This window comes from Sciurus carolinensis, chromosome 1 (assembly GCF_902686445.1).
Source record: "Sciurus carolinensis chromosome 1, mSciCar1.2, whole genome shotgun sequence".
In the NCBI taxonomy this organism is placed as follows: Eukaryota; Metazoa; Chordata; class Mammalia; order Rodentia; family Sciuridae; genus Sciurus; species Sciurus carolinensis.
Window position 1 is genome coordinate 17,474,653 of NC_062213.1, and position 14,798 is coordinate 17,489,450.

At 34.9% G+C, this 14,798-nt stretch overlaps 1 protein-coding gene across 1 annotated transcript in view; it reads right to left on the reverse strand.

The window, feature by feature from the left end:
• Positions 1 to 341: 341 nt before the first annotated feature.
• Fam91a1 (family with sequence similarity 91 member A1) overlaps positions 342 to 14,798 on the reverse strand; it is a 43,182-nt gene continuing 28,725 nt past the window's right edge. The window contains exons 19-24 of the mRNA XM_047539277.1: positions 10,942 to 11,014; positions 8,515 to 8,664; positions 6,411 to 6,515; positions 5,742 to 5,865; positions 4,472 to 4,541; positions 342 to 2,347 (exon numbers count right to left, since the gene is read on the reverse strand). Of these exons, the coding sequence (XP_047395233.1) occupies positions 2,162 to 2,347; positions 4,472 to 4,541; positions 5,742 to 5,865; positions 6,411 to 6,515; positions 8,515 to 8,664; positions 10,942 to 11,014 (708 nt within the window). The 3' untranslated portion in view covers positions 342 to 2,161. The remainder of the gene's footprint in view (positions 2,348 to 4,471; positions 4,542 to 5,741; positions 5,866 to 6,410; positions 6,516 to 8,514; positions 8,665 to 10,941; positions 11,015 to 14,798) is intronic.

Genomic DNA, 14,798 nt, shown 5'->3' on the forward strand with positions numbered 1-14,798 from the left:
ATCTTTCTTTACATGAGTCAACGTATAAATGAAACAAAACTACATTCAGACAGCAAAGCAGGAACATCAGAATTTCACATTTTGCTAACAGCTCTAAAAATGCAAATTCTCCCTTTGAAAGATTATGAGAGGTCTTCAGCTGGGTATCAGATGATTACTGTCCTCACTCAACAAGAGGAACCAGAGTGGACCCCGTGTCCTCTCGAGTACTTTCGCTGAAGTTCATGATCATTATTAGGTTCTACTTCTCCCTCCATTCTCTCTCAAAGGAAGTACAGCAGCAAATCACTCCCATATTTTAAGCTTTCGACTCAGCAACAACTGGGTTCAATGTCAACAACTACAAATGTTCAATTCTTTATTAGTGTGCATGTCATTACAGTTGGCTTAGATGGTTAACACAAAAATAAATAAAATAACTACAGTTAATTCAAACAAAGCACATTAAAATGAGATTAAAGAGCCCTGATCAAAAGAAATACAACTTTCAGTTGAAACTGTAAAAGTTACATACATACATACATACATACATACATATATAACTAACAGCACTAGGAATGTACAATATCAATTATTGGAAAAATAAATGAGTGATTCACAGTCATAAGAAATTATTTTAATATTAGTATGTAGTTTTCCTTTTATAGACGCACAAAACACAGACGTGGTTCCTACCTTCTAGAAAACAAAGTAGAAAATTAAACATTACCGTATTTACCCCAAACACAGCAGGACTGTGCGATAGGTAATCTGGTCCAAAATATTCAACTCTATAGATAGGCCATGTTATTAAATGCATGGTTAACAATTTTAAGAAAGGCATATATTTCCAGAAGTATGTTAAATACACAAATATCAGTTCTATAAATAACGAAAATCACCAGCAAAAATGTTTGGTTATGACATTCCCAAATTTTCTAACTTTGTAAGTGTTTTAGATATATGCTGCTTAACTAGTTAGTTTGGTTACAGTTTTAAACTAGCAAAGCATTATCCTATAAGAGAAGCCTAAGCTAAACTATAACACTGCACAAACTTCCCAAGGAAGGTAACTTGAAAAGTCTTTAAAAAGTGATTCCAATTATTCTAATTAACATTTGAGATGCTAAAGAATCAATGACTCAAGAAACACTTTGAAATTATTCAATTTTCCTTATCATTTCCTCCAAAACTATTAACACAAATTTAAAAATCCAAATTGCTTAAGAATATGCCTTCACAATAGGTTTATCACTGAAGTGTTCTGATCCAAAGACATAGTCTTAAAGCTTCTCATATGTACTTCTAATCTAAACTCACAATCCTTGGTTTGAAAACATCAAATTCAATTTCTAAAAAAATTCATTGGTAAAGCTACAAAACAAAACAAACAAATCAGGGTGAAAACATGTAGCAGTCTCAGCTATGAGTGGAAAATAAATTCTATTTTCCCATAAAGACTCTATGAAAATATAAAGCCCAAGGTGAATGACAACAGAAGTCCATATATAAACACTGTTTAAAAATAGAATGTTTTCCAAAGCTTCTCATGAGATGTCAATGAAGAGTCATAGCCTAAGACCTTATGAATCAAGGTTAAGTTATACATAGCTTCTGCTTACATACCTTCAACAATGTCCAATTGATATACATAATTTACAAACATCCACAGGAATTCTAAATGCCCCATCATATCACCTCTCAATACCAGATGTTTACTGTTTTACAGTTTCACTACTTTAAGTACCAAGAAGCCTTTTTAGAGGAAGAGTTCTGTCTCTTCCCTTGATCCCCTAAAGTATAGGTAACAAAATATAAAATTAAACAAGATTTATGTCTGATAAACTAACATATAAAATTACCATTGCAATATTCATAGTGACTGCTTATAAACATAACAGTCATTATAAAGCCTATAAAGTATATTATTAGTATTATAAAAGAAATGCAGATTGTCTCAAGGTAAAAAATACAGTGCTGGCTGCTAAAAAGCACTTTGTTGCAATAAGATGTGCAATAATGAACAACATGTCAGAAAACATGAACATGTTCCCCAGTTTTAATATCAGTTAAGCAAGAATTGCACTGTAGCAGCAGGATGCTTTTTAGTGGCTGACACTATAAAGCTAACAGTAAGAAAGAAAAAAGGCAGGAAGTGTGAGCAACAAATAGTGTAATCAAATTACTGCAAATGAAGATTAGCAATAAGAAGTGAGGAAGGTGACCGTCCACTCCATTCTGATAAGATGCCATCTTTAAATATTAAGTTTTTTGCAGGCAGTGGAACTCCCATATCCACATAGGATGACTGTGAAAGCAGACTTGAAAAACTGGGCTCTGTGTGGATATCCAGTGTTGAAGCACCTTCCTAAAAGACCAAGAAACAAGAGAAATAGCCCACATTCAATTTCACCAAAACCACTTACCAAATTAAAACCATTTAATTATAACTAATGAGAAATAAGGATCCTGATTACCCAAGAACTATTCATAGACTATAAAGCACTACAGGAGATTGAAAGATCTACCTTGCAAGCCCAAAATAATCAATGGCAGGTATTAATCTACACAAAAATCAAAGTACAAGTCAGACTATAATAAATGCTTTGAAATAAACTGAAATAACATGCTATGAGACTGGGATAAGAAGAGGTTAATTTTTAGAAGACTGGACCTACCTTAAGGTATCACCTAGTATGAAATCACCCCTAAAACCTGTTACAGCACTAAGCACCAGAACAATACACACACCCCCAGGTTTCTTAGATTGATACACTCTGCTCTCAGTCCTCCATCTAACTGACCTGTGTTCTCAGCTATCTCCCATGTATTCCACGCTGACCATGTCCATAATTGAACTCTCCAAGTTCTCCCACCTCTTCTTCCCCAGTCTTCCTTACTTTACACATCTAGCTAATCAAGAAATACAAGAATTGTTCTTGATCCCTGCCTTCCTCCACATCCTGTCTTTTTCTCACATTTAATTCATCATCAAGTTTTGCCAGTCTATCTCCAGAGTATATCCCAAATTAGTTTATTCATTCACCACTGCCAAGGCCAGTGGTCCCTGGAGTGAAGTACAGTGCTGAGAGAATTTCAGAACTTCTCACCTATTTATGTCATCCTTATAAAATTTCTCTTCTGTGTATTCTACAATATACTTAATTTATTGGTACAATAGTATACACACATAACAAACAAACCCTTATTAGAGTTACATCTAAAATTGGTTTGGTTTGGTTTGGTTTGGTTTAGTGAAAAGAGTGCTCAGCTGTCAGCATCTCTTGGGAGATGACAATGGCCTCTGAATGGATCCTGCTTCTACCCTTGTGACTTTCCAATGAGAACATGTATTTTACAACACTGAAACAGAAATAATGTCTCTCCCTTGATTAAAAGCCTTTAATCACTTCTCTTTGCACTTTGCATAAAATGCAAATCCTTTCACACACTACCCCTGCTCTCCTCTTGCTACCTGCCCTCCTTCATGAGGTCTCTGCTACTCTGGTCTTTTGTTCCTATGCACTGAGTACTTTCCTGACACAGGCCCTCTTTATCTCCTAGGCTCTGCCTGGAATACTCTTTTCCATCCTACAGATTTCATTTTATATATTACTTCTCACCCTTGAAATTAGGCCTACCTTTATAGTCTATCCTAGCCTGGCTCCTCAAACTAGTTATCAAATCTATAATTAGTTTTACATATTTCAATGTTTATTTGACTGTTGTCTCATATAACACTGCATTCTCCATTAGAGTCTAACACATCACTTTTGCCCTACTATTGAAACAGGCTCTGGCATAGGGTAAACTCAAGTATCGACTAAATGAATGAATGAAATAAAACTCCAAAATATTGATTTCCTAAGCTAGATCAGATGTTATGAACAGAAATATTCTACTCTAAAAATCTGTCCGTAAATCAAGTTTAGAATGCCCTTTCCTTCCTAAGGGAAGACACAAGGTCCACAGCACTGGCCTCTACTGCTGCAACAGACAGAGACATTTCATCCCACCCAGCACCTGGCACGGTGTGCAGTCCCCAACGAATGCTTAGCACTGGCAAAGAGCAATGCAAGATTTAGTTTAGGAAGATCTGGTCAATAAAATATGCAAGTCAGTGAACTTCATGAATATCTGAATCTTCATTTAAAAAGCAAAATTAATGAAATCAGTACTTATTTCATGTCTTCCTGCTGTGGAAACTCAAAAACAAACATGGAAGTGCTTCAAATACTATAGAGCTATATACACATACCATTTATTTGGCTGTTATTTTAGCTGTGGCTTTGGCTCTGGGGACTAAACCCAGGGGCAGTTTACAACTAAACTACAATGCCAGACCTTTCTATTTGAGAAGAGGGCCTCACTAAGTTCCCCAGTCTGGTCTCAAACTTGCAATCCTCCTGCCTCAGCCTGTCGAGTCACTGGGACTACAGGTGTGCACCACCAAATCTGGTTATAAATGCCATTTGGAAATCACTTTTGTTACCTGGAATGAGTGAACAAAGTTAAGTACTTGTAGAGAGAGTTTTCTACTGGAATGCAAAAGATTTTGAAGGCTGAAAAAAAAGGAAAGAGAAAGTTCAAAACAAATATAATGGCAAATTAAATCTCACAAGATAATTTCAGCAATTTAAATGCATTTATGTATATATATGTATATATATATATACTTTCTAATTAATCACTAAAAATTTTTAAATACAATTTCAGTGATTTTCATCACTAACATTTTTGCCTATGAGGATAGTAATAGTGTATAAAAAGGCCATTTTGAAATAAAACAATAACCAAAATTAAACTGTTAAACATATGTAAATATTATGTGAAAGAAAGTTTGAAAATAAAGACTTAGGCACACTGAGGGACTTCTGACTCTGACACAAACTTCAAATTTCCAAAGTAATTTTAAAAGACAACCTGGGAAAAGGCCTGACAGATTTAACACATGGCAACTCATGCACATGAAATATTCTTCAAATCTGTAAATTAGTGAAAATCTTTAAAATTCTATATTTCCACTTTTTATTCATGTACGTTATTTTCAGAGGGCAGCTACTGAAATTATCAGGTGAGCACTTTTAATTTTCTGATATAAGCTACATTAAGCCATCTAAATAAACTGTTATCAAATTTTGTTTTCCTAAATAAAACGGTGATCTGTGGCTATCACTTTCCCAGCCACCCATCATGACAACAGACTCAGTGTTATTCTTTCCTGCTATCCCTTCCAGCACTGCCTCCTAGCAGCCACTCCCCAAAATTCAGAGTTTAATGAGATAAAACCTGTGTGTCATCTCTTAGAAAGGGGCGGGGGGGACACATGCTCATTTCAAAAAAAGGTAGAAAGTAAAAAATTTTTTGCAAAGTCAAAATTCCACCACAAATACAATCATTATTAATATAACTTGAGTTTGTATATGCTGAGAGAAATGCATAAGATAAATTTCCTAAAGACATCTACATATTTTTCTATATATTTTTAAAAAACTACATTCACATTCCATTATAGGCATGCCCTTTTCACCACACCCTCACCAAACCTAGGTACTAAATACAGTTAACCAAAACATGGCAGAAGTTTGCTTGTGACTAATTTCTGATATACTGAAACTTAATTTTGAAAAACACAGCAAAATCTTTAAACTAGCAGTCTTTATTCAATCAATAAATATATAGAGAGAGCAATTACTACACTATATAGAAGAACAGTTTCAAATTAAGTAGATGAAAGTATGACAGTGACTACATGCCCTCACCTTTCTTTTCTACAGAGACCATGTGTGGCAATCTTCCTACAAACTTTGCGGTTTAATTCAGAACTGAACAGAGGAATTCCAAAGCACAACTCAAGAGGAACCCAATCTGCTTCTGTTGTGGCACCTAAAAAAGGACACAAAACTTATCCTGAACACCACACATACTGATATGTACTGTATAAGCAACAACAGCAGCTCCTTAACCTGAGGTCCCTAGGTTCCTCCCACCCAGTGATATGCAGCAAGGGCTTGCCAAGGGACAGGGACTCAAAGAGACTCAATTAATCTCTGAAACAGAAGAGCATGTCTTTTTTGAGTATGTATATGTATCTAGGGAGAAGGCACAACACTTTCATCAAATATTTGAAGGAGTCTTTTGCCTCATAAAGGGTATTACAAGATAACTGCAAGAGAAAATGAAACAAAATATTTACCGTTAGACTAATGAAATTGAAGTCACTATTCTCAGGTCACAATTTTACAGTATTAAGTTATTATTCTAAGTATATAAAAATGTTTCTTAGAAGATTCATATTAAAAAGTCCACTGTGGATAATAAGAACAGATGAATAGTATTCAAATGACTCAACAGAAAAGTTGAGCCTCTGAAATCAGTCCAATAAAAGAATTATTAAAAATTGGTATAATAAAGAATTTCTGACAACTTACCAGGGTTTTGTTTCATTGCTGAATCCATAGTTGCTTCCTCAATAACCATTTCAAATGACTCTGTACTCCCATTTACATCTGAGCCAGAAGCCAAATCAGGTTCTCCTTATAATTAAAGGCCATACACAATATTAGGATTCTAGTAGTAAGCAGAAGTTGTCAATAAATCAGTCCTAACATAAAGAAGACTTCAGGCAATAGACACTGTGCTGGGAAAGAATGAAGACTCACTGGTCTAGCATCATGGTTCTAAAGCAAGGGTATACTGCAAAATGTCAATGTCTGGAGCCCAGCCTGGCTAGCCCCAGTGGGAACAATGCTGTAGATACCCATGAATGTTAAACATCCACCATGTACAACACCCACCACAAAGAACTGTCCAGCTCAAAATGTAATTGATGCCAAGGGTAAGAAACCCTGGACTAAAGAAATTAAAATTCAAAATGCAGAACGCAAGTTAAGATTTTCACTTAGGTCACTTTCAAAGTCATTTTCATTCCTGATTACATTAGTCCTCTTCGAAATTCTTTTTTAGACTCCCTACATCTTTTTTTTTTTTTTTTTAATAAATTGCACACAATACCTTTATTTGTTTATTTATTTTTATGTGATGCTGAGGGTGGAAACCAGACCTCACACACACTAGGTAAGCACTCTAACACTGAGTCACAATCCCAGCCCTCCCCACATCTTTTAGTTTATAGATCCTCCTACATCTGACCTAATTCTCTATTCTCCAACAAATCTTTTCTTCTGGCCAAATTAAAGTGGTTTTTCTAATTCCCTCTGCCACCCTCAAAAAAAAAAAAAGGCAACCATCTTCTTGTTTACTCCCCTTTTTCAAAGTTCAGTTCCAAATGTCCCTTCTCATTTAACAGGTCTTCCCCGCTAGCTCAGTGGGCTGAGATATGCCTTCTCTGACTCCTCCCAGCCCTCTAAGCAGTCCCCCATTAGTATTTTAACTTCTCTCTTACTCCTTAAAATACGATCTCCAGCTTTTAAACAGGCATTTATTGCTTACATGTTTTGTGAAATGAATGACATAAAAAATGACAGCTCTGAAATGACTAAGCCCTCTTCTCTGGAAAATGCCCCTGCAATATTTGGCAATGAACTGTTGAAAGCATCTCAACTCCTCTGGCAAAAGACAATGGACCAGGAGTGGAGAACTAACTCAAAGGGAGACAATTCAATCCACTGGATGAGTAGCAATCAATCACATTTTCTCAAGATTTCAAACTAAATGGAATAGGGTCAACCATAACAGACACTTGAATTGAAAGGTCTTGCAGAGTCAATGGCCTAGAGCTGGCACCACGGCAACCAAACCAGATTCAAGCCAATATTATAAAAGCACAAAAACAACTAGTAAGCAGGAGAAGGTGATTTGAAAATGGATTTTTTAGATTAAAAAGAGAATATGGCATAATAAGCTGGTGTTAATATGCAGGACAGATTGGAGATATAAAAAGGACAGAAAGGCTAAGCAGGAAATAGTGCAATACAGGTTTAAGGTATCAAGAACCAGACTAGATTGGCAACTGCAGAGAATTAAAAAAGGAAAGGGAAAGAAATGAATATAAGAGACACTTCTAAAATCTGATTCACAGAACTTGGAAACTAACTACTAAGTCTATTTTTTAAATGTTTATAACAAAATGACTTGAGTTTCAAAACCATCAATACTGAGGCTAACTTTAATTCAAAGCCTATAAACACAGATGTGACAGTAAAGGGTTAAAGTCCAATAGCCACTCAGTATTCCAACCTGATATCACCATTTTTTAAAAAAATATATTTTTGTAGTTGCAGATAGACAGCACACCTTTATTTTGTTTGTTAATTTTTATGTGGCGCTAAGGATTGAACCCAGTGCCTCACACATGCTAGGCAATCACTCTGCAACTGAGCTACAGTCCCAGTCCTGAGGTCATTACTGTTTAAATTATGCACCTTGGTGTTTGCTCCATTTAAACAACTGACATTTGTTGAAATAACCCAGAATATCATTAACTAATTCAACATTCCCACAAAGGTCTGCTGCTTTTTATATATTAAGATTGTGTTAAAACCAGTTATTAAAAAAACTCAATTCTTAGCTAACCTCTCTCATCAGAAGCATCACTGAGTTTTCTACTTGCAAGTTGGCTAGAAGAATTCAACATGGTGATATATCCACAGAAATGCTGCAAGTCCACTTTGTTCCTTAATATTTGTAATGCTTTATGAACACCCATATTGACACGAGTAAATTCTAAGAACAAAAAGATGATGTTGCATTAATGAACAGCTTATTACATAACACCAAATACTTAAAAATACTTTTCTTTCCTAAATAATTCTTTGAAGTACTTTTATTCTTTAATCAATCAAGATTGAATCCAACAAAGAAATATATATATAAGAGACATTTACTATAGCAAAACAAATCACCTGCTAAGCAAGCAAACAGGCAAATTTGGCAAAATTTGCTAGTATTCTCTTTGTAGTTCTATTCTGCTTTGAATACTTGGAGGGCTATAATCAGGAAATGTACTAAGCATAAATTATGTTTTTTAAAAATCTGAATAGTTATTGAAATTGATACTAAAAATCATATTTGAAATCATGTCTGATAAATTATTTATATATTAGCTTTTCATAAATATGTGAATGAATAAAAGAGAAAGATGCTCTATATCCCACTGTGAAGATACCTTTCCTTTAAATTCACACTATAATTTTCCATTAATCAGTTCTTGAAATTTTAAATTTCTTTTTATTTCTATTCACTAATATTTCAGTGGTGGGGTTTGAATCCAAGGCCTTGTACACACTAGGCAAGCACTCTACCACTGAGCTATAGCCCTAGCAGTTATTAAGATTTTATAAAACTTAAGATCCTCTTGTTACTGTCCTTTATGTCACTATCCTGTAGCTTCAGGTAAACAATTATTTTTTTCTTAGAATTTATGAAGTAGTATAGATTAAGTAGAAAAGTTAGATGCAGACAAGTATTCATTTCTGAATAAGACTATTTTGAGAAAGAAATCTCTATTTTCCAGGTTTTGTACATATTTACTCACAACAAGCAGAAGAAAGCATCTTAATTTCAAACATGATAACATATAAAAAGGAAAACAAAATTCTCCTTCCTTTTCCCTGCTTTGGAGAAGTGGGAGGGTAAGTGGTGGCTAACTGTGGAAGAACATTAAGTTCTATTAATGTAAGTTCAATTATTTCAACTATTCACTAGTCTCTAAAAGCCATGTAATATGGCTTTAAGAATCTGAAAAACAGATTACAATATAACAGTTGTACATGAAGGAGGAAAAAGAAGTGCTATATAAATATGTGTAAGGTTTAATCACATAGAACTTTTCTTTTGAATAAAGTTGACCCTCTGTATCTGAGAGTTCTGCAACCACAGATTCAATAATCCATAAATCAAAAATATCTAGGGAAAAATAAAGCTGCATCTATACTGAATAGACTTTTTTTTCCTTGTCATTATTCTTTTAAAAACAGTCTAACAACTATTTATATAGCATCTACAACATATTAGGTAGTATAAGTAATCTAGAGTATGCTGGGAGATGTGTGTCAGTTATAAACACCTTATATAAGGGACCTGAGGATCTGCAGACTTTGATATCCTTTGGAGGGGGTAGATTCTTGGAACCAATCTTTCACAGCTACCAAAGGACAATTGCATATCATTTCTCAATATTCAACAGAGGAAAGTTAACTTCTATATTATAAGAGGACAAATGAATTTGTTTTTACAGAAATTTTCTGAGCATCTTTCATCAAATGTATTGTACTTCATATCTAATTCTAGAGATGATAGTAAACAAAGCCTCCTCCCTTATTTCTCACTAGCTCAACCCAGCACAAACCCTGCATCCACTCAAATCCCTTCTACTGGCAAACTAAAATTTAATAGCAAAAACAAATATTATAACAAGAAATATATGCATGTGCTCTGCATACTATAAATTCATACAAATGTTCATTAATTCATTTTCAAACTATCTAAATTTTTTTATGATTACCATTAAAATTCTAGCAGCACTCCATAAGTGTATATTGTGTGTACACACAAATGGATTTCCAATGACATTGGAAACTGCCTTGAATACTTTGAATAGTTTCTGAAAAAGAACGTATCAAACATATGGGGAAAAATATGAACTTCCTAAGCACAAAACAGTCCCCTATTCTGGCTTCTTCCTCAACCTTTAAACAACCTCTCGAAGGAAACTAAAAGGCTAAACATACAGAAAATCTTCCATCTAGGCAAATATCTACTTACTCTCATCATTTCCAAGACAAACTAATATTCTTTCAAAGATATTAAATGGGTATTCATCTATGAGTTCCATGGGGAAAAAGCAAATAACAAAAAAGCTACCTTTTCCAATATGCTTAAATAGCAGAATGGTAAAAATCTAGAACTTAAAAATGCTAAGAATTAACTTCCTGTCAAGTTTTCCATCAAACAGTTGACATGATTAAGGATAAAGTCAAATGGATACAATTCAAAGAATACCTCCTTGCAGTTCTGTTTCATCAAATGGAAACGGTATATGGACAGTTTCTCCTATCCCATGCAAACCATGTCCCTAAACATAAGGAAACAAGAGTTGAAAAGTGTACAAGAAACCTACACTTCTAATCATTGATACACAAACAATAAATAAGATTGTGACCTCTGATGCTATTTTCCACAAAAATACTCCATCAGAATGCTTTCAATTATTTTTTTTTTATTGTTCTACAGACAACAATGACAATCTTATGTGTATGTGAACATATAGGGCAATATTCCTCAAATTGAGCACATGAAAAAAAATAGAGGCTTATTAACAGATAAATCAGGTAGATGTGAACCAAGTGAGGAGTGAATGAGGTAAAGTGCACAACACTGAAGAGAAGTGCAAGAATCTCCAGCCACATGGCATACCACAGACAGGAACAAAACTCAAAGACCCACCCTGAAATGGCATATAACCAAAGACACCTGATACGACAATATAACTACATATAATTAAAAACAAAATAGTCACTGACTGTTTAAATAAATTATGGTACAATTTTCATACAGCAGAAAAAAAAAATAAAGCCTTCTATGAACTAAAAATGGGAACACTTCCAATTGGCAAATGGAAAAAGCAAGAACATGGGTGTATAACTGCTTACATTTACGTAAAGGATGCAATAAAATCTAATAAATGTGATCATCTCATATGAAGGATAGATGAGTGCAAACTGGGTAGACAGGTCAAGAAGGAAAGGGACTTTGTACCCCTTTACTAGTATTTTTAAAATTAATTAATCAATTTATTTATTTATTAAATTTTTTTTTTAGATGTTGATGGACCTTTGTTTTATTCATTCATTTTTATGTGGTGCTGAGGATCAAACCCAGTGCCCCACGTGTTAGGCAAGCGCTCCACCACTGAGCCACAACTCCAGCCCCTGTTTATTTATTTATTTTAGTACCAGGTATTGAGCCCAGGGGCACGTAACCACTGAGTGACATCCCCAGTCCTTTTTAATTTTGTTTTGTGACACGGTCTCACTAAGTTGCTTAGGGTGTCCATAAGTTGCTGAGGCTGGCTTTGAACTTGTGATCCTTATGCCTCAGCCTCCTGAGACACTGGAATTACAGGTATGTGCCACCACGCCCATCTAGTATTTTATTTTTGAAGAATGTGAATATACAATTAAATTAAAAAATTAACTTTAAAAAAGTCTGAGTCTACCCACGCCACTCCAATGTTATAATTTAATTTCATCCATCACATTCAATAACTTCATTTTAATTTTGTTTTAAAGTTTTACTTTAAATTTTTTCTCAAATTCATGAATCCCTGGTATAAACGAGAGAAAGCACACTCATTTTAGCAGTTTGAATATATTTGACAGCACTTTTGTATCCTATTAAAAGATATATGACTTAGTCCTAAACTGGATGGCTGCAATAAAATCATGATTTTAATTAAAAAATCTGTAATATTTTAAAAATTACAAAAAAGGTGAAAATTTTCTGTAAAATATAATTAAGGAGGTATTCTTTTTTTTTAAGCAAAAATACAATTCTTTAAAAAACACTTTAAAAACAGGTGCCATCTATTTATTTAGTTGTTTTTCTATCCATGTTTTTCCATACCAAAAAAGTTAACTTGGCTTGACTTACTGAAAACTGCCTATAGAATAGACCTTGGCAATCTCACCCATTGTTTTACAGGTAAGGAAAACTGAGGCTCAAAGAAGTGAATGACTGATCAAGAGTGACAGAAAAGAGTAATGGGTCACCACTGCCCCCTCACTCCACTTCCATTGCCAGTACCACCACAGTCAACATCTGTGAGATCTGCCTATGTGCTAAGTACCACGCTAAGCATTGAGTCAATTATCCACCTCAGCCTGGGGACCATACTGGGAATGGATGGGCAGGGCAGACACCTGAAGCAAGAGGGCAAACTAGGATGGTGTGTAGCAGTCTAGTTAAGGAATTAGGTTACAGAAGTGGTAAGAAGAGAAAAGAAATAACAGACTTAAGAACTACTACAAACAGATTTGGACTTTGTTATCTCCAGGTGACAAGTAAAGACACTCAAGTTCAGGGAGGTTATTTAACTGGCTCATAATGACTAGTAAGTGGTAGAGTCAAGATGTGAATTTAGGTCATCTGACTTATTATGTCCAGTCAGTTCCATTATGTTCTCTCTCACCACCACTCCTACCAAATGTTTTCCCTGGCTAATTTCATCCTCTTGGGGGTTCAATTACCACCTCTGTGCAGACATGGACACTTAGGACATTCCCCTTGTCCAACCTTATTTGAATTTCACAACATTCCTAAATGCCTCTCTACCACCTGAACAGGCAGTTTATACTCAACATGCCCAAAAATAAAATGACAATTTCAATCAAAATCTTAACTTGTAATATGTTTTAAATTCCGATAAACCAGCTCTTTCTCCTATGTCCTCTTGAATAGTGGCATCAGCAGCACCCTGTACCTTCACAAGCCTAACAACCAGGGCCGTTCCTCCTCTTCCCACAGCTTTCTCAGACATCTGCTCGATTCTATTTGTTTGTAGTAGTTCTTAAATCCATTATTTCTTTTCTCTTCTTACCACTTCTGTGACTTAACCCCTTAGCTAAAGTACTACACACCACCCTAGTTTGTCCTCTTGCTTCAGCTGTCTTCACCCTGCCTATCAATTCCCAGTACGGTCCCCAGGCTGATTCCTAAAATACACTTGACCGTGCGGCCACCAATCTATAGGCTAAAATCTAAGCTCAATAGCAGGACATTCAAGATACACTATACTCCAGGGCCTGCCTGCTTCTCCAGACTTATTTCTGTTCATGATCCCCAAATGCTCTAATCCACCTCTCAAAACTACCAAACAACTTGCAGACCCCAGTGTATGTTATGCCACTTTATATTACTATTCACTTGTTCATCAAACATTAATTAAGCAACTACTGAGAGTCAAGCGCTATGTTAATACTTAGGGAAATAACAATAAAGGGAAAAAAAAAACCCAAAAACCTTCCTGCTGAAAGATTTATTCATGCTGACCCCTCTGCCCAGCCTGGCTCTCTTAAATCCTCCTCTTAATACTTACCTGACTCTCGCTTTCTCTAAGGAGTTTAGCCCCCAATTCCCAAGGCTGGATTAGGTACTTCCCTTTAAACAATGGAGATAATTCTATTCAGCATAAAGTAAAAACTGAAACATATCATTCAACTTTTCCCACCAGACTTAAATTGCTGAAGATGGAAAAGATGTCTCATTTGCATATTCATATTAATTAGTACAGAATTTAGCACATTCAGCTGCTAGCTGAAATAATTAGTGAGATCTCTATTAAGAACCTATCAAAAAATATCACAAAAAAGAACCTATCATATAGGAGAAAGTATGTTACATACTTCATATGCATATTCTTATTTCATTCTCTCAACAACTCTGAGTGTACATTTCCCACCTCATTACTGGCTGCTATTATTATTTTTTGTTATTAAACAGTAGATACTGCCATCTATTTTATAGATAGGAAACAAAACATAAGAAATATTACCAAAATGTCACATAGTCCAAGAAATACATGAAAAGAGGTTTGATATTATTAGTCATCAGGAAATGGCAAATCAAAACTATAATGATATGCCACTTCACACTCCCTATGGTGGCTATGACTAAACAATCAGATAATATCAAGTGATGGTAGGAATGCAAATTGGAACAGACACTTTGCTCAGTCTGTTCTGGCAGTTCCTTAAATGGCTAATAAGCAAAGAATTAACACATGACCCAGAAATTCCACTCCAAGAGAAACAAAACACGTGTCCATATAAAACATGTACACAAATTAGTCTGATAGCACT